General features: G+C 35.5%; 2 protein-coding genes across 7 annotated transcripts in view; both read right to left on the minus strand.

The window, feature by feature from the left end:
• The window catches only part of LOC112296808 (olfactory receptor 6C3), a 107,180-nt gene that overhangs the window by 33,660 nt on the left and 50,803 nt on the right, over nucleotides 1-22,717 (minus strand). Inside the window, exon 1 of one of the 3 annotated variants that reach the window (XM_053921388.1) lies at nucleotides 16,938-17,014. The exons of 1 other annotated variant lie outside the window; for it this stretch is intronic. In XM_053921388.1, coding sequence (XP_053777363.1) covers nucleotides 16,938-16,949 — 12 coding nt within the window. In that variant the 5' untranslated portion in view covers nucleotides 16,950-17,014. Of the gene's footprint in view, nucleotides 1-16,937; nucleotides 17,015-22,717 lie in introns of those variants that run through there. One more of the 3 variants, XM_053921387.2, reaches the window with a different exon arrangement.
• LOC128780561 (olfactory receptor 6C3-like) overlaps nucleotides 14,915-22,717 on the minus strand; it is a 100,755-nt gene continuing 92,952 nt past the window's right edge. The window contains exons 1-2 of one of the 4 annotated variants that reach the window (XM_053921393.1): nucleotides 17,460-17,538; nucleotides 14,915-16,413 (exon numbers count right to left, since the gene is read on the minus strand). In XM_053921393.1, coding sequence (XP_053777368.1) covers nucleotides 15,431-16,375 — 945 coding nt within the window. In that variant the 5' untranslated portion in view covers nucleotides 16,376-16,413; nucleotides 17,460-17,538 and the 3' untranslated portion in view covers nucleotides 14,915-15,430. Of the gene's footprint in view, nucleotides 16,414-16,937; nucleotides 17,023-17,459; nucleotides 17,539-22,717 lie in introns of those variants that run through there. The other 3 variants (XM_053921390.1, XM_053921389.1, XM_053921392.1) reach the window with 3 other exon arrangements.

Raw genomic sequence — 22,717 nt, forward strand, 5'->3', positions numbered from 1 at the left:
ATTCTTGAGTGTATTTTTATTCAGTGCTTATTTATCACGAGTCTGCTCCTGATACTAAAGCAGAAGTTTTACCTAAGTCCTAATTTTATTTTTGTAAACTGCAAGTGTTCTTTCTTATTTCTAAAATGATATATCACTCTCCCACAATATTGCCTATGCTTTTCTTGAGGAATGATAAAAGGAAATGGTTCAACATTAAAGTTAAGTTTGGGGGAGGCAAATACTACTGCTTTTTCTTTTTCTTTTCCATTTGTGGCTTATTAAAAATAATTAAAGATAATTATTTTTTAAAAACAGGAGAAAGACAAATTTTAAAATGTTTGTGTGGAATATTTACATATACATGATACCATGAAAATTCCCAAGACACAGAAGCAACAATAGGTATATATAACTTTTTTGGATAAAGGAGAAGGGAGGTAGAATATGAGGTATTCAATTTCAGGAGTGAGAATGGGTGATTTACAGGTAGTTGGGGGAGGGTGGAATACATATGATAATTCTTGATGTAATGCAAGATTCGCTTAATTGTGTTTCCTGTTTTAAGTTCTTATTTTCAATCAAAGCTTTAGATGTATTGTCATCTAAGATCATTTTAAAAATTACTCAAGTTTTCAGATATCCTGCCTGTCTGCAATGTCTTATTTGTTTTCTATATTCTTCAGAGGTTTCAGAGCTTTCAAAAAGAACAATATTTTCTCAGGATTAGCCAATTAATAATATGTTAATGAACTTACTAAACATTTGTATCTACACAGTTTATGGAGGGGTATATTTCTACACTCAATCATTCGTTGTGTTTGTGGTCCTAAGATGTGCGTTGTTTCTATCTTTTCCCTTTGTATGATGGGTGCTAGCCTTTACTGTCTGCGAAATTCACATTGTGAATAACTAAGACATAAAATATATCTTCTTCCTGTTAAACACACCAATTAAAATGTTTGGAATCTTGTATAAAAATGACTCTTACATGGGATTTAAAACAAACTCATAGACACAGACAACAGTATGGTTGTAACCAGAGAAGGAAGGGAGTTGGGGGGGATAGTAAAGGGGCCCAATATATGGTGATGGAAGATGAATTGACTTTGGGTGGTGGGCACAAAATGCAATATACAGGTCATGTATCATAGAAATATACACTTGAAAGCATACGATCTTATGAACCAATGTCACTTCCAAATAAATTTAATAAAAATGATTTCATGGTGTCTTGAATTTATTATTTTAAAGTGGTATTAGAGATATCTAGATAAGAGCACAAAATTCATGTAGTGTTGTCAATGACAAAGTATTTATGTCACAATGAACAACAATGTCCTGTGAAACAAGTAAATTATAGTAGTTTTAAAATTGACTAATTTTCTGTAGGTCATAAAAATTATGTGGTTGAGTTTGATTTATATTTATTGTTGCACATATGTGAGGTTACTTGTATAAACCATAAATATACTCTTCTAAAGCAAAAATATATTCCTGAAAGACAGTATCAAAGATGTACTTACGTTTTTGGTAAATATGACTGGTTTGTGCCAATACCATTAAAAATGGTTTCTTTGATTTATTTAAGTATAAGTGCTTTGGGATTTCTCAAAAGGCTTTGCCGTGCTTCTGCTCTGTCATTTTATGTTTGTAATCAGATATCCAAAATATTGATAATAAAAATAATTCCAAGAGTTCCCCAAGAATGTTAACAGAAAAGGGCATACATAAACCCATTTCTCTATGTAAATCCAAATTTCTCTCAGGACCTGGGGTGCCAGAATATCCTACCTATGCAATTTCAGGACGTATTATCTCGATACTTGAAATAAGCTATAGTTAAAATGAGAGCGTGTGTCACATCTTTCCAAGCTTGGCGGGCAAGATGGTGTGATCTTTTGTGTGGAAATAATGTTTTCCAGGCTAACCATAATTTCATCTGCTTCTTTTACAATGGACTCAGGGGGATCAGCTGATGAATAAACAAAAGCCACCACAGAGTCGGGGATCTCAAGACACTCAGTGTTAAACAATAATCCAGATTAGTACGTCATTTAGAATAGAATGTATAAGAGGTAGTGGCCTCAGTTCAGAGCAAAACAATGTATAGAATGATTTGCATTTGTATAATAACCAGTAATTTCACAAGCAGAAACTTAAAAGCAAACTGTCAGTAAGCAGAAGGGAAGGGGGAGTGGGATAATGGGGGAAAGAAGGCGAAGGGTCAAGTCAAGGAACATGTATGAAGGGCCCATGGACAAAGCCAACAGGGTGGGGAAACATTGAGTGTGGGAGGTGGGGATGGGTAGGGCAGGGGAGAGTAATGGGAGAAATGGGGACAACTGTAATTGAACAACAATAAAACATAAATAAAATTTAAAAAGAAACTTAGTAACAGAAAGAAACATTAGCACTTTTTAAATGACAAAACCTAAATTGTAAATGAGGGTTTTCTCTAATCTTAGGGAAAATATTAAGAATTCATTGTGATGTTTTAGCCTGGGGCTGAGGTTTCCATGATTCTGTACCATCAGAGGTGGTGGGCTGGTCTTTACTGTTTTATGTCCTTCTCCTGAATGATGACATAGAAAACCTGTTGGTGAACAGAATCACTACCGTTTATTCCTTCAACAATTGCTTGTTGGATCCTTTATGTGTGGCCTTCAGGCTTAGTTTCTGAGAATGTAAAGATGATAAAGACAGCTTTTTTGAATAATTTTTAATTGTTACAGAAAAGTGTGAGAACTCTACTTTTGAAATCTCAGATTCCCTTTCTCATGTGTAATACAAGTACTATTCTCCTTCTGCATCATCTTACTACTCACTGCTTTGACCTGAGAAGACGTTTGTGATATCCCATTTACATTCACTATTTGAGACATATTTAATTTTTATTTAATCCACGAGTTTCATAAAACATTTTGTTGCATAAGATGATTTCAATTAAATAGAAATTGTGATTATTTAATGATCTTAGATCCTAGACACTGTCTGAACAAAGATTTTTAAGATTATTTTTACTGTTTCTTTGGGAGACAAATGAAGTTAATCAATGTATATTGTTAGGCAATACATTATGCATACTGAGGTAGAGACTTTTGAAGCATAATAGCTATTTAAACTCTAAGTAAACTGTTTTATTGATGATCAGTGTGAAGAACTTGAATAGTGTGCCATAAGCATGATGTTGAATTGCAAATAGCAAATGTTGTCATAATAGTGTTTATATGATGTTCACCTGTAGACCTTAATATTATTACAATTTTATGTTGTGGAGAACCTGTTATTAAATAAAGATATGTGGAAATTGCTTTAATATATGTGACCTTATCTTAACTTAAATGCATCTGCAAAGGCCCTGTTTCCAAATGTCATAATTACAGATTCCGGGAGAACATGAATTTTTGAAAGGAAAAATGCAAACCCATCCAGTACCAAAAACTTCTTTTTAAACTAAATATAGTGGGGCCCTGGCTGGTGTAGCTCAGTGGATTGAGTGTGGGCCTACAAAACAAAGCATCACTGGTTCGATTCCCTGTCAGGGCACATGCCTCGGTTGTGGGCCAGGTCCCCAGTGGGGGCCACATGAAAGGTAACCACACATTGATGTTTCCCTCCCTCTCTTTCTCCTTCCCTTTCCCTCTTTCTAAAAATGAATAAGTAAAATCTTTAAAAAGGGAATAAGAAAAAAATTTTTTAAAAGAAAATAAACTAAATATAGTGGGATATTATTAGTTAATAACATTCTATAGGTTTCAGGTGTACAGTTCTGTAATATATCATCTGTACATTGCACTGTGTGCTCACTACCCCAAAGCTACTCTCCTTCTGACCACGTAGTTGACAAGCCAGTACTTCCAATAGTGATTTTAGAGAATAACATACATCTCCATTGAGCACAGCAATGTGTGTGCTTTCTAAATTATTACAGAATCAGCTTCCTTTTTTTAATGCTTATATATGTTTAATGTCATATGTTTTAATATTGGGTTGGAGGTTTTTTTCATCATCATTTTAATTGTGTATAACAAAACTACTTAATGTTACATAAAAGAAATAGTTAAGAAACACAAAATATTTCTATTTTAAAATATTAAAAATATTAAAAATATTTAAATATTTCTATATTTTTCCTATTCTCACTTGTTTTTTTTATTTTGTTTCTACACATTTACTCAAAGATCCCTCTTATGCAGAGATCCATTGTATACCTTGTAAATTTGTTTCTTTTGTCACACTTAATCAGGCAGCAGAAGCAGACACCCTGGTTTCAAAGATTGGCTCTGTTTCTATGGCTCCCAAGGTTGACTATCCCCTTGGCAGATCTGACCTCAACTGTATTTTGCCACATATAATGGGGACCCAAGTTTTTTGCCCAAACGTTAAGGAAAAAAATCTTTTGCTTTAATTTTAATTCAATTATTCATTTACTTACATTTATGTACTTTTCTTGTATTATAAAGTAATTTAGCATTTAATTTTGAATATATGGATATCATTATTGCTTTCTAGAGTTATGCTTTTCATGCATAAGCATAAATAAAATAATTAAAAACATATAGATACAGAATTAATACTACCCTTGTATAATGCGCATCCTTATTTTTCCCTCAAAAGTTTGGGCAAAAATGTTTATGGCCTGATGCAACAATTTCATCCTGCAAAGAAGTACACTGCTCAATAAAACTTGCTTTGTGAAAGCTGTAGAAATACTTATCATTTGGATATTTCGATATTTAAAACCAGGTTTTTCTGATTTTCTTCAGTCATGGGTTTTCAAATTCATTCAAACAAATCCAACATTTCTGTGAAATGTTCAAGAACAGTGGATTGTATGTACGAAGTCATCATAAAACTGAAGAAATGCAGTTTCAAAAGTTTTAGCAGTCTCTAAATTTGACCAGATCTCTAATCACATTAGAACTACCACATCCTGCTGTAGTCACGTTGTATCATATGGAAGCATTGTCGATTGAACTATTATTTGGAATGTGGGACTGTGGATGTCATATGGATGAAAGCTGTAAAGAAAAGCAAACTTCTAAGGGGCAATTTAACAGTAAACACTTCATGTGGAAATGCCATGCTCTGGATTTTGTCACCGAGTATTTGCAAACCACACCAGCATATATGGACAATTAAAGTGGTGAACCTATGTAATCAACCTGATAAAATACTGCATCATTTGTACTGAAGTGGGCACTGCAGCTACACATAAAAGTACCGCTGCAAATACACCAAGTGAGACAGGCCACAGAAAAACAGATGAACACGTGTCTTAGTCTTCCAGCTGGTCTGTTTCTCAGATGTCATGGTCTCACTGTTTTTAAAAAATAAATTTCTACAGTTCTCCAATAAATGTTACTGCTGGGAAAAGATTCTCACTTTTTAAATGCCTTTACCACCTAGAGAGTAAGAGCCACTTTAAATGGGGTTTTATTTTCTCATATTTTTCTGATATTTGAGTTGATATTTTTTCCTTTGAATCATACTCTCTTTCTTGTATTAATATTTTTGGTAGCTTACAGTATTCATGCCTTAAAGAAGTTTTTATTTTTGCTAGTTTATGTAAAATCTTATGATGTCAGAACGGATGGGGACTTTAGCATTATCTAATTCAAATGTCTTATTTTGTAGATGAGGAAACTGGAGATCCAAAAGAATAGTTTCCTCCAGTCAATAATGACAGAGGCAAGATCACAACTCATATTTTTGAGGCACTCAGCATCTAGTCAATGGATTACAGTAGAATACTTTCTGGAAGAAAATAACTTAGTTTTTTAACATTTGGAAATTCTTCCAGGTGTATTTATCTTTTATTTTTACTTTAGAAGTAAGTGGTTCTCAAAAATGTTCTGTTTTTGGTGAAATGTGCTTCATATTAAAAGACCCTATGACCATCCATAACGTGGGCTCCAGAGACACTTCCTTTCCTCCTGTACTCTACACTATCTGGCTCTGCAACTTCATTTGTGAAGATGTGGCTTTGAGAACCTGGTGGGAGTGCAGACTGGTGCAGCCACTGTGGAAAACAGTATGGAATTTCCTCAGAGAAATAAAAATGGAACTGCCTTTCGACCCAGCAATACCAATGTTGGGATTATACCCTAAGGATCCTGAAACACTGATCCAAAAGAACCTCTGCACCCCAATGTTCATAGCAGCACAATTTACAATAGCCAAGTGCTGGAAGCAACCTAAGTGCCCATCAGTAAATGAGTGGATCAAAAAACTGTGGTACATTTGCACAATGGAAAGTACACAGCATAAGGAAATAAAGTGGTGGCTAGTATTGTTGAAGGGTTATCGCTATTTCTATCTATGGTTCTGAAAAAAAGGCCTAGAAAACCCAGGCATATAAACTTTTTCAAATACGATGTCAGAGCAAGCAATCTTAATAGTTTATATAGGAAGTAGGCATTTAGAGACTTCTTAATATTTGTTGATTAATTTAACAAATATTTTTAGTCAATGCTACCCTACAATGAGCCTTTTGGTAACCAATAATGAACAAACTGTCATCTTTTGTTGAGAAATGCTCATAGTCCATTAATAAAGTCAAGAAAAATGAAATTTCAGTAAATTGTGAAAATTTCTACCATATTGGTAAGCATCCTGCACTGTTACCGGAGGCCCATGTGATCCTCTATGAGTGTAAACTTGAAGAATACAGATCCAGTGATATAGCTGGAGCAAATAAGGCAACTTGAACTTGACAACTGCAGCACAGGATACCTAACATCACAGGGATGCAGGGCATGATGTACATGAAAGAGTTTTGATTACTAAGAATCCAAAGGTTTACTGTGACTCAGACCAGACTGATGAAGTAACCACTAGGTAATGCCTATGAGTGAGAAAGTGAATTATCCACCACATATTCTATAGTCATGACTGAGATTAGTGTTGTGGATAAGTCAGAGCTCACTCCAAAAAGTGCAGAGATAGCCACTCTACAGGTGTGAGGTGGTATCTCATTGTGGTTTTAATTTGCACCTCTCTGATGGCTAGTGATGTTGAACACCTTTTCTGATGTCTCTGGGCCCTCTGTATGTCCTCCTTGGAGAAGTGTCTGTTCAGGTCCTTTGCTCATTTTTTAATTGGAGTTTTTGTCTTCCTCATGTGGAGTTGTGTGTGTTCTTTATAAATTTTGGCGATCATTTCCTTGTCTGAGGTATCATTTGCCACTATATTTTCTCATGTGGTTGGTTCCCTTTTCATTTTACTGCTGTTTTCTTTAGCCGTGCAGAGCTTTTTATGTTGATGAAGTCCCATTTGTTTATTCTTTCCTGTATGTCCCTTGCTCTAGGGCACATATTGGTGAAAACATTACTGCATGGAATATCTGAAGTTTTCCTGCCTATATTCTCCTCTAGGACTTTTATGGTGCCCACAACTTATATTTAAGTCTTTTATCCATCTTGAGTTTATTTTTGTGTATGGTGTAAGTTGGTGATAGAGTTTCTTTTTCTTTCCTTTTTTTTTTTTTTTTTTTTTTTTGCATGTAGCTGTCCAGATCTCCCAATGCCATTACTGTAGAGGCTATTTTTATTCCATTTTATGCTCCTGCCCCCTTTGTCAAATATTAACTGACCATAGACACTTGGGTTTATTTCTGAGCTCTCTATTCCATTCCATTGATCTGTGTATCTGTTCTTATGCCAGTACCAGGTTGTTATGATTACAGTGGCCTTGTAATATACTTTGATATCAGGAATTGTGACCCCTCCTACTTTGTTCTTCCTTCTCAAAATTGCTTAGAGTGCTAGCAAGGCTGTGGAGGAAAGGAACCCTAGTGCACTGTTGGTGGAAAAGAGGCCTGGTGCAGCCATTGTGGAAAACAGTATGGAATTCTCTCAAAGAAGGTAAAAATGGGACTGCCTTTTGACACAGCAATACTACTGCTGTGATTACACCCTAAGAATCCTGAAACAGGAAACAGGGTTCAAGAATCCTGGAAATCTAGACTGTGGTCACTAGTATCAATTCTTTCAAGTAAAACTGAGGGAATAATACATAGCAGTACACAGGTAAAACTAAAATGATGGTCAACCAAGGATTCCCAAACAAGTTGGGGCTAGAGGGAATTGTACTGGAGAGAGTTTTGATGGCCATTGTAATTCTATTCCCAGTAATCTTTTTTTTTTTTACTCAGGAAATAATGTGATTTTTATAATACACAAGATAATGACCAAGAAAGAGAATAAAAGTGAAAACTAAGATGGCCAACAAAGTTTATCAAATACTTGTGGTTCAAAGGTAAAAATGAATATTTACAATTGTGCAATTGACCACAATTCTGCTAGAAGAGTCGGAAAGACTGACATTTGGTCAACATTACCTGTCCTATAGGCCAGTTGTACCTAAATTGTTGCACTTATCAAATTAAATTTTAATTATATTATTTTTTCTTTGTGTTAGAATATAAGATAACTTAGGGCAAGGATCACTCATTTTCATCACTACATCCCCAACACCTGTCAGAAGTAAGTAAGACCTGAATGAGGTCATCACATATTAAAAGTCCCTTAGCAGTTCCGATATTTAACATCCACTTACACTCATAATTATTACTAGTGAAAACCAGTGTAAAAAATGAAAGGAATCCTATTAGTGTCTATTTTGAGGTTAAAGAAAAGTGATTTAAATGCCAGTTTAGGGTCAGGAAAATGGCGGCGAGATAGGTGGGAGCAGAGTCCACTTCCCCTCAGCACCAGTGAAACACCTAACTGATCTGAGGAGCAGAGCGAACAGCCAATGGTATTCCAGCATATATGAAGATAGGAGACCAAAGATAGAGGACATTGAAAGATCTAATGACAGGAAGACCAGCAGAACTAACCTGACCAGTTTAAAGCCCGCAGAAGACCATTATTTTTCTTTTCCTCCTTTCCCCCTGCATTCCTTCTTCCTTTCTGTCCTTCGTTGTTTTTTATTGCTTCTTCCTTCCATCCTTTACCTTTTTTATTCTTTCTTCCTGCCTTCTTTTATTTATTCTTTTGTTTTAATTTCTGTTAAAATTCCTTCTTATCGTTCCTCCAATCTTTTTCATTCCTTCTTCCTTCCTTCCCTTTTCTATTCCCTTTTGCTCTCCTTCACTTCTTTTTTTTCTCCCCCTCCACCTTTCTCTTTTTCCCACAGCTGAGTCAATAAAACCCGGAGTACTGAAAAGACCAGAGTTAGACCGTGTTACACCCATAAACGTCAGCTCAAGACCAGTGAGCACAGGAAATTAAGGAGACAGCACCACTGAATCCCATTGGCATTCTACCATAGAAGTTCATACCATAAACCCAGGGAGTTAGAACAGGTCAATTTAAGAAGCAGAGGCTAACAAGAAGAATCTCACAAAGAATGGGAAGACAAAGAAACAATCCCCAAATGAAAGGAAAGGAGGAAGCCTCAGAAAGAATGCTAACTGAAAAAGAGGCAAGTCAACTATCAGATACTGAATTCAAAGCAATGGTTATCAGGAAGTTCACTGAGCTCACTGAGCTCACAGAGAACTACAAGAAACTACAGGGAAACTGCAATGAACTCACTGCAAAGTATATCAACATGAAAAATGAAATAGAAACTATCAACAAAAGCCAAGAGGAAATGAAGAATACAATTTCTGAATTGAAGAACACAGTAGAAGGAATGAAAAGCAGACTTGATGAAGCAGAGGATCAGATCAGCGAGCTGGAGGACAAAGTAGAAAAAAACACCCCGAAAGAGCAAGAAAAGGAAAAGAGGCTCAGAAAGAATGAAGAGGTAATAAGAGAATTGCAGGACAACATGAAATGTAACAATATCCATATAATAGGAATACCAAAAGGAGAAGAAGAAGAGCAAGGGAGAGAAAACCTGTATGAAAAAGTAATGATGGAAAATTTCCCTAATCTGAGGAGAGAAAAAGTCACCCAAATCCAGGAAACACAGAGAGTCCCAAGCAAGAGGAACCCAAAGAGGCCCACTGCAAGACACATCATAATTAAAATGGCAAAATTCCAAGACAAAGAGAGGATCTTAAAGGCAGCAAGGGGGAAAAAGGAAGTAACATACAAGGGAGCCCCAATAAGGTTAGCAACTGACTTCTCAATGGAAACGCTCCAAGCCAGAAGAGAATGGCAAAAAATATTCCAAGTAATGAGAACCAGAGGCCTGCAACCAAGGCTATTTTACCCAGCAAGGCTCTCAATCAAGATAGAAGACCAAATATAGAGTTTTCCAGACAAAAGAAGTCTAAAAGAATACACTTCCACCAACCCAGCTCTGCAAGAGATGCTAAAGGGAGTGCTTTAAGGAACGGAAGGAAAAGAGAAAGACAGAGGAACACAGGCAGGAAAAAATGGCAATGAATAACTACCTATTGATAATAACCTTAAACATAAATGGATTAAATGATCCAATCAAAAGATATAGAATAGCTGAATGGATAAGAAAACATGACCCACACATATGCTGCCTACAAGAGACCCATCTCAGGACAAAAGACTTACACAGACTGAAAGTGAAGGGCTGGAAACAAATTTTCCAAGCAAACGGACAGGAAAAAAAAGCAGGGGTAGCAATACTCATATCAGACAAAATAGACTTTCAAAGAAGGGCCATAAAGAGAGACCCAGAAGGTCACTTCATAATACTCAAAGGAAGAATTCACCAAAAGACATAAACATTGTAAATATATATGCACCCAACATAGGAGCACCCAAATACATAAAGAAAATCTTGGAGGACTTTAAGAAAGATATTGACAGCAACACAATTATAGTAGGGGACTTTAACACACCACTGTCAAAAATGGACAGGTCTTCCAAACAAATATCAACAAAGATATTGTGTCACTTAACAATACCCTAGAGGAAAGGGACTTAACTGATATATAGAGACATTTTCATCCCAAAGAAGCAAAATACACATTCTTTTCAAGTGTCCATGGAACTTCTTCAAAGATAGACCACATGAGAGAACACAAAGCAAGCCTCAAAAAATTCAAGAAAATGGAAAACATATCAAGCATTTTCTCTGACCACAAGGGACTGAATCCAGAAACCAACTGCAAAGGAAAAAACCCAAAACACTCAAAAATCATGGAGACTGAATAGCATACTATTAAACAATGAATGGGTCCAGAACGAGATTAGGGAAGAAATCAAAAAGTTTCTGGAAACAAATGAAAATGAACTCACAACAAACCAAAACCTATGGGGCACAGCAAGGGCAGCCCTGAGAGGGAATTTCATAGCAATACAGGCTTACCTTTAAAAGATAGAAACGTTTCAAACAAACAACCTAACCCCATGCCTACAAGAATTCGAGGGACAACAACAAAGACAGCCCAGAGCAAGCAGAAGGAAGGAAATAACCAAGATCAGAGCAGAGTTAAATGACATAAAGACTACAAGCACAATTCTAAGGATCAATGAATCCAGGAGCTGGTTCTTTGAAAAGATAAACAAAATTGACAAGCCTTTAAGTAGGCTCATCAAGAAAAACGAGAGAGGATCCAAATAAACACAATTAGAAATGAAAGAGGAGAGATTACAACTGATACCACACAAATACAAAGGATTGTAAGAAATTACTACGAAGAACTGTATTTCAAGAAATTTGAAAACCTAGGTGAAATGGACACATTTCTAGAAAAATATAATCTTCCAAATCTGAATGAAGAAGAAGCAGAAAGCCTGAACAGGTCAATAACAGCTGATGAAATCAAAGCAGTCATCAAAAAACTCCCAACACACAAAAGCCCTGGACCAGATGGTTTCCCAGGAGAATTCTACAAAGCATTTCAGGAAGAGCTAACCCCTATACTTCACAGACTATTCGAAAAAATCCAAACTGATGGAAGACTCCCAAACTCGTTTTATGAAGCCAGCATCATCCTAATCCCAAAACCAGATAAAGACACAACAAACAAAGACAACTTCAGGCCAATATCGCTGAAGAACATAGACACTAAAATTCTCAACAAAATATTGGCAAACCGCACCCAGCAATACCTTCAAAAGATCATCCACCATGACCAAGTGGGATTCATCCCAGGAATGCAAGGATGGTACAATATTCGCAAATCAATAAACATAATACATCACATCAACAACAGCAAAGACAAAAATCACATGATCGTATCAATAGATGCAGAAAAAGCATTTGATAAGATACAGCACCATTTCTTATAAAAACACTCAGCAAAGTGGGAATAGAGGGAGCATTCCTTAATATAATAAAGGCCATATATGAGAGACCTACAGCCAACATCATACTCAATGGACAAACTTAGAGCTTTCCCACTAAGATCAGGAACAAGACAAGGATGCCCTCTCTCACCACTCCTATTCAACATAGTATTGGAAATCCTAGCCACAGCAGTCAGACAAGAAAAAGCAATAAAAGGCATCCAAATTGGAAAGGAGGAAATGAAACTGTCACTGTTTGCAGATGACATGATAGTGTACATGGAAAATCCTATAGACTCCACCAAAAAACTACTCAACCTAATAAATGAATTTGGCGAAACAGCTGGATACAAAGTCAATACTCAGAAATCAAAGGCATTCCTGTATACCAACAACGAAACTGCAGAAAGAGAAATCAGGAAAAATATCCCATTTGATATAGCAACTAGAAAAATAAAGTACCTAGGAATAAACCTAACCAAGGAGGTAAAAGACCTGTACTCAGAAAACTACACAACACTGAAGAAAGAAATTAAGGAAGACACAAACAAATGGAAGCATGTACCATGTTCATGGATTGGAAGAATTAACATCATCAAAATGGCCATACTACCCAAAGCAATTTATAGATTCAATGCAATCCCTATTAGAGTACCCATGACATATTTCACAGATATAGAACAAACATTTCAGAAATTCATATGGAACCATAAACAACCCCGAATAGCTGCACCAATTTTGAGAAAGAAGAACAAAGCAGGAGGGATCAAAATACCTGATATCAAACTGTATTACAAGGCCACTGTAAACAAAACAGCCTGGTACTGGCATAAAAACAGGCACATAGACCAATGGAACAGAACAGAGAGCCCAGAAATGAACCCAAGTCTTTACGGTCAATTAATATTTGACAAAGGAGGCAGGAGCATAAAATGGAGCAAAACAGCCTCTTCAACAGATGGTGTTGGGAGATCTGGACAGCTACGTGCAAAAAAATGAAACTTGATCACCAACTTACACCATACACGAAAATAAACTCAAGATGGATAAAAGACTTAAATATAAGTTGTAACACCATAAAAGTTCTCGAGGAAAACATTGGCGGGAAAATTTCAGACATTCCATGCAGCAACATCCTCACAGACACATCCCCTAAAGCAAGGGACATAAAGGAAAGAATAAACAAATGGGTCCTCATCCAAATAAAAAGCTTCTGCATGGCTAAAGAAAACAGCACCAAATTACAAAGAGAACCAACAGTATGAGAAAACACATTTGCTAATGATACCTCAGACAAGGGCCTGATCTCCAAAATACATAAAGAACTCACACTACTCCACTCCAGGAAGACAAACAACCCAATTAAAAAATGGGCAAAGGACTTGAATAGACACTTCTCCAAGGAAGACGTACAGAGGGCCCAGAGACATATGAAAAGATGCTCAGCCTTACTAGCCATCAGAGAGATGCAAATTAAAACCACAATGAGGTACCATCTCACACCAGTCAGAGTGGCCAACATAAACAGAGTGGCCACAAACAAATGTTGGAGAGGATGTGGAGAAGAGGGAACCCTAGTGCACTGTTGGTGGGAATGCAGACTGGTGAGGCCACTGTGGAAAACAATATGGAATTTCCTCAGAAAACTAAAAATGGAACTGCCCTTTGACCCAGCAATTCTGCTGCTGGGATTACACCCTAAGAACCCTGAAACACCAATCCAAAAGAATCTGTGCACCCCAATGTTCATAGCAGCACAATTTACAATAGCCAAGTACTGGAAGCAACCTAAGTGCCCATCAACAACGAGTGGATCCAAAAACTATGGTATATTTACACAATGGAATTCTATGCAGCAGAGAGAATGAAGAAGCTTATACTCTTTGCATACTCTTTGAATGGATGGAACTGGAGAGCATTATGCTAAGTGAAATAAGCCAGGCGGTGAAGGATAAATACCATATGATCTCACCTTTAACTGGAACATAATCAATAGAAGAAAAATGTAAACAAGATATAACCAGAGACATTGAAGTTAACAACGATCTAACAATGGTCAGGGGGGAGTGGGGAGGGGACAGTGAGGAGAGAGGATTACAGGAACTACTTTAAAGGACACATGGATGAAATCAAGCGGGAGGGTGGAGGTGGGGGAGGGAGGGGGGTTCAGCTGGGGTGGGGGGTGGGATGGGGAGAAAAGTCACACAACTGTAAATAAATAAGAATATAAAATTATAATAAAAAATAAATGTCGGTTTGAATGTTACGTTCTCTCTGGCAATGAACTCTCAACCTCAATTTCCTTGTGTTCATTCACCTATAAATTAGAAATAATAATGCTCACATCTAAGAGTTTATATAAAATATATGGTATAGTTTCCTTGTACAAATAGTGTGTAGAATATTATCAAAGATGTTATTTCTCTTCTCTACTTCCCAAATCCCTAAAGTCCTCAGTTCTAGATGCTCCAGTTAAAGCTCAGTTCTCCAGAAAGTTGAACTGTTACCAGTTTATCAGTTTCATGCATTTTACTTGATATATTGTACATTGTATTTTCTCTACTAATATTTTAATTTTTAGAGGTAGTTAATCTAACTAATGAAAAATACCTCTGACTAAAAAGGAATAATAATTGTAGATATATCCTAAAGTAATTTGCAGGATTCAATGAACCAATACAAAGCAAACAATTGCTCTGGCATATAGTAATTGCTGAAAGAATTTTATTTTATATTTACCTTTCCACCTCCTTTATCTTCTCCTCATTAAATTGTTATTAATAGCATACATAATTTTAATATATATGGGTTTTAAATCATTTCATACATTGATATAGATGTTTAGATTTTGTTCCCCACCCCCTGGTGAGGGTGACTATTTGATTTCATTCAAATGACAAATACAATCAAACTTTTCTAATAAAATTCATTTCCATTACCTGGTAAGAATGAAAAGTTCAGAATTTCAAATCTATCCTGGCATCTTCCCAACAAACTAAATGCTCTGTCTCTCTTCAAAAGTAAATGCCTTCTACTGAAAATCCTAACCATTAAGCCAGAAGTTTTTACTTCATCCAAGTGCATTTGATAAAACATTTGAATTTACAGAATATTCTGAAGCAACATTCAGCTTTTTCAAATTTACGGAGTTCAACATTTAGGAAATTTAATATGAGAATACAAAAGGAAAAATAATTGTAAGGAAGGAAAAGTGGTTTGAGAGAGTATGAATAACCAAAATCACTGATTAGAATTTTATTCTTTTAATGCTACCATTACTTTCATTTACCAGAGAAAAAGATAACCTTTTGAATAGCATCCTTAAAGGCTTGCTTCACTTGCTGGTTCCTCAAGGTATATATAAACGGATTCATCATGGGAGCAACAGAAGTATTCAGAATAGCTACTCCTTTGGTCAAAGATGCCTTTTCTTTTGCTGAGGGATTGGCATACATGAATATGCAGCTTCCATAAGAGATGGAAATGACAATCATGTGAGAGGAGCATGTCGAAAAAGCCTTTTTTCTCTGGCTGGCAGAAGGCAGTTTTAGAATTGTTCTAGTGATGAGTGTGTAGGATAGAATTATTAATGCCAAAGTGGAAAGCAGAATCAGTATTGCAGAGTAAAAACCAATCACTTCCAGGAGCCAGGTGTCTGAGCAGGATAATTGCAAGAGGGGAAAATAGTCACAGGCAAAGTGGTCAATGGCATTGGAGCCACAGTAATCTAATTGGAGAAGAAGAATAACGGGTGGGAAGATAGTTAAGAATCCTGCCAGCCAAGCACAGAGGACAAGCAATATGCAGATTCTGTTGTTCATGATGACAGTGTAGTGCAGGGGTTTGCAGATGGCCACGTAGCGGTCATAGGACATGGCAGTTAGAAGATAAAATTCAGTTACACCCATGAAGATGAAGAAAAACAATTGAGCTATGCAATTATTGTATGAAATCGTTTTGTCTCTGGTGATAATTGTGCCCAAAAATCTAGGAATACAGACGGTTGTAAAGGATATTTCTAATACAGAGAAGTTCCTGAGGAAGAAATACATAGGGGTCTGTAGATGAGAATCCACCAAGGTAAGAGTGATGATGGCCAAATTTCCAGAGACACTTAATATATATGTGATGATTAAGAAGAGAAAAATCACAGTCTGAAGCTCTGGATCATCTGATAGTCCTAGAAGAATGAATTCTGTGGGTACTGTGTGGTTTCTCATTGTCATGCTTTCCCCCTCTGTAGAACAGAAAATACATGTTTCCCCTACAGAACATAAAACAATTAAAACAAAATTGGTGACAGAGTATAAAATTTTTAAGTATCTATGATGACAAATAATCTATGAAATTCCCAACACAGTTTTCTTCAGCCACTCTCTCTCAAATAAAGCTTTTTATTTGACCTTACAATCAAGTAATGAATATTAGCTGAAGTCAAATATAACCTTTCCTTTGAAAATATACATACCATGGAAAAGAGCTTGTGCTAACACTTAAACAAAATCTATTCCTTCCAATGTTTCTTTAAAGTAACCTTGTGATTATCCTTTAAAATATCCTTTATCTCCTTTTAAATATGTGAAAATATTCTAATTGATCTTTTTCTATTTCTCAATATTATAAAAAATAATCTAAATTGTGGATAATCTAAATAACAGAGTTTAAAAGTTTACAGAGGTTAGTTTGGCCCATCATCACATTTTATATTTTGAGGATTACAGAGTTTAGGACACTTTTACAAAGTGAAACAACTAGTCAACACAGTAGTCATGTCACCCTAGAGCATACCTGTTTATCCATGGGAACACTTTGCTGGCACTCTGTTCCACGTTACTTTCTTAAGGGTTTGGTTGGTGCTATTAGTCTCTCCACCTCATTTTTCCCTTTCCTGATAGAAAGGTCAGAACAAGAAAGGTAAACTTCTGTTATTAAAATAAATAATCACCTAGAAACAGTTTAATTTATACAATGCACAATTCCTTTCTTTTGCTTTCATTATTGCTATAGCCTAGAAACAAGTGGACTAAATAGCACTTACTGAGGAGATATTCTTTCTAGTAGGAAATAATCCTATTAGAATCTTATTTGTCTAGTAGAATACCATTGAACTTAGAAAAATATAACTGAAAAACCCAAAACTTATTTCTGAGTTCTTGCTTTAGGATTCCATTAATAGTTTTCTTGGTAGTAAACAATTATTTAACTTTTGATATTGAAAGGGATGTAAATCCACAAATACTTATGCAAATAATATTTTAAAACATTTGAATAAAGTAGAATATTATATTGAAGAATAACAGACTTACTTACTTCTTGCCTCTTCTTGATGATTTAGCCTCAAATTTAATTGTCTAATTGGCTTAAATATTTACATAATTTCAGAGCTGATAAACTGAGTTAAAAATTTATTTGAATTTTCATTGTACTATCAAATCAAATGTGGGGGTTTAACTTTCTCAAGGTAACATAGTTCTCTTTGTTCTTAGACTAGTAATATTTGGTAGTATCCTTTATTCCTGGCATTATAAAATTTTTGGAACATTTTATTATCATACAGCTCATTCCTGCTTTTTGTCTTTCATCCAAGATCCATGCACTAACTCAGTTACACGTGGTTGTAGACGGAAATAAAAAACATTTGTTGAAGATTTTCTTTGTATTTATGCAAATATTTGAAATAAATATTTTATAATTCTATGATTACACATCTGTAAAATCATACAATGTTTTCCTTACAACTCAAAGACTGTGATATTTTCCTGCAAGTGCTGTTTTAAAAAATAGAAAATAGGAATGTTCTTCTCTATATATGTCACAGAGGTAGAGCTGGACTTATTTTATGTGTCTTTTTTGTTGGCTCAGGGGACTTCATTAAGTAAACAGAGTGCCAAGGAAAGGCATCATTAAATGATATGAATGAATCATGTTTATAATATTGATAAAAGTTAATAAACAAAGTGATTGAGGTAATGAGGAAAATATATAAACAAGATGTGATAATGAGTGTGTAAAGTTTCATTTAGAATATAACTCTTCTATGATTGTATAAGGGGTTCATATTTTTCCCATAGAAATCTGGACTTACCCTCAAGAGTTCTTTACTATGCCAGAATGAAATGATAGCTAACACTATTTTGAATTTCTAATATTACTTGTGCTCTGAAATGGAAAACATATTGAAAACCGATAAGAAGTTTATCCCAATAGGACTCTGAGTTCAGGGAAACTTTTCCCATGGCCTATGACTAGTACTATAGCAAGATCTGCTATGAGTTGCTGACTATGTTCCTTCACCATATCATTTACTTTCATTAAATCCTAACATTGAAATTTTTTGCCTGTATTTGCTATATGACATCTTCTCATTGTGAGGATATTTATAAACCAAGAATATAAATATTTGGAAATCAGGCATTCAATATATTTAACTTGTTTATTTCCACATTTTCTTCAATGAAAGATGCAAATTTTATAACTAGAATATAATACTCATTTACTATATATACACAAGTGTAATGTGAACTTTCCATTTAGCAATTTAGTCATATTTTCTTCACATTGTAAATATGAACATGAAGCACGTGTGCACTTAATGCTGGGGTTGCAAATTATTTATACAACTGAAAGATGAGCTTATATGCAATTGTGACTGAAGAAAAAAATAAGAAAGGATGAACAAGGCACTAGTTCATACATAAGACAATATACATAGACATCAAGATGTGTTGACTTTATAATTGATACATGTTAAAATAGGCAATAAAAGTATTTATTCAACATGTTTCACTTGAAATAGTGAAATTAATTTTCTACTAATGAACATTGTAGTCATTAGTCTTTATTTTATATACAAATATTAAAACTATTTATGTTTTGTATCTTAACCTCTTTAACAATAATACATGTAGCAATACTTTTTTTAAGTATATTTTATTGATTATGCTATTACAGTTGTCCCAAATTTTCCCCCTTGCGCCCCCTCTGCCCAGTACCCTCCTTCCCTCCATCAATTCTCCCCTTAGTTCATGTCCATGGGTAGTGCTTCCCCACTGCCTGTATTGTTGTTAACTTTCCCCTCTCTATTATGTACCTACACAGTTATGCTTCTAAATTTCTTTACTTATCCCCTATACTCCCCCTCCCAGCTGATAACCCTCTAAATGATCTCCATATCTATGATTCTATTCGTGTTGTAGCTGTTTACTTAGTTTGTTTTGGTGTCTTTTTAGATTCAGTTATTCTTAGTTGTGAATTTGTTGTCATTTTAATGTTCATAGTTTTGATGTTCTTCTTTTTCTTAAATAAGTTCCTTTATTTTTTATTTCTTTTGAAAATTCTTTTTATTTTTAATTTTTTAAATTGTTGCTCAAGTACAGTTGTCTCCATTTTCACCCCGACCCACCCCACCACCCCACCCATCCCTGCCTCCCACCCTCAGACCTACCCTGGTTGGCTTTGTCAATGTGTCCTTTATTCATGTTCCTTGATGACCTTTCCCCTTCATTCCTCTTTTACACCCCTCCTACCTCCACTCTGTTTATTGTCAGCTTGTTCTTTATTTCAAAGTCTCTGGTTATATTTTGTTAATATGTTTGTTGTATTGATTAGGTTCCACTTATAGGTGATATCATATGGTATATGTCTTTCGTCACCTGGGTTATTTCACTTAGCTTAATGCTCTCCAGTTCCATCCATGCTGTCATGAAGGGTAGGAGTTCCTTTTACTTTCTGCTGTGTAGTATTCTATTGTTTAAATGTACCATTGTTTTGTTATCCTGTCATTTAGTGGTGAGTCCTTAGGTTCCTTCTAGCACTTGGCTATTGTAAATTCTGCTGCTATGAATATGGGGTACATACATTCATTTGAATTAGTGTTTCTGGATTCTCAGAGTATAATTTCAACAGTGGTTTTACAGGGTGGAAAGCAGTTCCATTTTTAATTTCTGAGGAAATTCCATACTGTTTTCCACAGTGGCTGCACCAGTCCTCATTCCCACCAACAGTGCACTAGGGTTCCCCTTTCTCCACAACTTCTCTAACACTTGTTGCTTGTTGATTTGTTTATGATGGCCATTCTGACCAGTGTGAAGTGGTATCTCATTGTGGTCTTAGTTTACATCCCTCTGATGGCTAGTGATGCTGAACATTGTCTCAAATATCTCTGGGTCCTCTGTATGCTCTCCTTGGAGAAGTATCTGTTTAGATCCTTTGCCCATTTTTAAATTGGGTTGTTTATCTTCCTAGAGTGGAGTAGTGTGAGTTCTTTTTATATTTTGGAGATCATTTCCTTGCCTGAGGTATCATTTGCAAATATATTTTCCCTTATGGTTGGTTCCCTGTTTATTTTACTGTTGTTTTCTTTAGCCATGTAGAAGATTTTATTTTGATGAAATCCCATTTGTTTATTCTTTTCTTTATGTGCCTGGCTTGTAGTTCTTCATAGTAATTTCTTACACTCTTTTGTATTTCTGTGGTATCAGTAATAATCTCTCCTCTTTCATTTTTGATTTTGTTTATTTGGGTCCTCTCTCTTTTTTTCTGGATTAGTCTGCTTAAAGTCTTGTCGATTTTGTTTATCTTTTCAAAGAACCAGCTTCTGTATTTATTGATCTTTTGCATTGTTCTTTTAGTCTCTATGCTGTTTAATTATGCTCTGATCTTGGTTTTTTCCTTCCTTCTACTTGCTCTGGGTTGTCCTTGTTCTTGTAGATGTAGGGTTATGTGGTTTATTTGAAATTTTCTATCATTTTAGTTAAGCCTGTATTGCCATGCACTTCCCTCTGAGGACTACCTTTGCTGAGTCTCATAAGTTATGGAGACTTATGTATTCATTTTCATTGGTTTCCAATACCTTTTTGATTTTCTCCTTGATGTCATTATTAACCTATTCATTATTTAATAGCGTGCTGTTCAATCTCCATGAATTTGAGTGTTTTTGAGTGATTACTCTGAGGTTGGTTTCTGTTTTAGTCCCTGGGTGTATGAGAAAATGCTTGGTATGATTTCAACTTTCTTGAATTTGTTGAGGCTTGTTTTGTGTCCTATGATTTGTTCTATCTTTGAAAGTGTTCCATGTGCATTTGAAAAGAATGTGTATTTTGCTTCTTTGGGATGAAGTGTGCTATGTATATCTGCTAAGTTCATTTGATCTAGTGCATTGGTCAATGTGGCAATCTATCCATTTTTGACAGTGGGGTGTTAAAATCCCTTAGTATAAGTGTATTGCTGTTTACATAGTTTTGAAGTCATCCAAGATTTTGCTTATGTATTTGGGGGCTCCTATGTTGGGTGCATGTATGTTTACAATGGTTATGGCTTCTTGATGGATTCTTCCCTTGAGTATTATGAAGTGTAATTCAGTGTCTCTTTTTATGGCTTTTGTTTTGAAGTCTATTTTGTCTGATACAAGTATTGCTACCTCAGCTTTTTTTCCCTGTGCATTTGCTTTGGATATTTTTTTCCAACCCTTCACTTTCAGTCTGAGTAGGTCTTTTTTTCTGAGGTGGATCTTTCATAGGAAGTATATCTCTGGGTCATGTTTTTTTTTCCATTCAGCTACCCTATGTCTTTTGATTGGAGCATTTAATCCATTAACTAATGTTAAGAATACCAACAAGTAGAAAAGAGATAGGAGATCCTTTGGAGATGTACATCAATAACCATGATATTTCACCCAACTAGCGACATTTTTTAAAATGTGAAAAAGTGGTTAAGACTCTTATTAGAGGGGAAAAAGAATGTGAGCTGACTTCAGAAAGCAGAGCACTTATACTAGGTTAGTTGGTGAGATATAGTGAGAGTAGGGATAGCAACTTGGTGTAGTGTATGAGAGAATGAATTTAACCACACAGCAATAAGCTCAGGAAGATAGTAAAATGGACCAAGACCAGGAAAGTGTGCTGCGTGGGAATCGTAAAAACATTAATATGGAAAGGAATATATGATCTGAATAAAAAGAATAAGAAGTAAAAGATCAAGGGTAGTGTGTTATTGGAATACGAGTAAAGTGAAGGAAGAGAAATTAAAGTGCAATACGAAAGGGAGAATAAAGAAAATCAGTCAAACATTGAAATCAAACAGAAAAAAAAGAAAAGTAAATGGAAGGAAGAGAATAAAAGAATAAAATAATTATAATAAAATCATAATAATATAAAAAAATAAAAACGAAAAGTAAAAAATAAAATGCCAGTTCTATAGGACAGCAAAGTGAATTTTGTCTCAGCTGTTGGCATTAGCCTTTTGATCTCTCTCTGAATCTGCCTTTGATCTTTTTATAGCTCCAGATCCTATTGTCTTACACTTGGGAAAAAAAAGGGAAAAGAAAAAGCAAAAAAGCCTCTTGTTGACTTGAACCTAATGAGCAGGTTCCCCTGGTCTTCCTGAATGCTGCAGGCAAAAGGGGCTAGGCCTGATTTTTCTTTCCCTTCCTGTGGTTCTGTGTTGGGGGATCGGTCTGGGCTCCAATATTCACAGGTGTCCAGACTCCAGCCCAAGCCCTCTGAGTGCTGTGTGGCCCCCACTGTCCATGTGTGCCAGGCTGGTGCCTTTAATCTACCTCATTGTGTCAC

Source organism: Desmodus rotundus, chromosome 3 (genome assembly GCF_022682495.2).
Source record: "Desmodus rotundus isolate HL8 chromosome 3, HLdesRot8A.1, whole genome shotgun sequence".
Taxonomy (NCBI): Eukaryota; Metazoa; Chordata; class Mammalia; order Chiroptera; family Phyllostomidae; genus Desmodus; species Desmodus rotundus.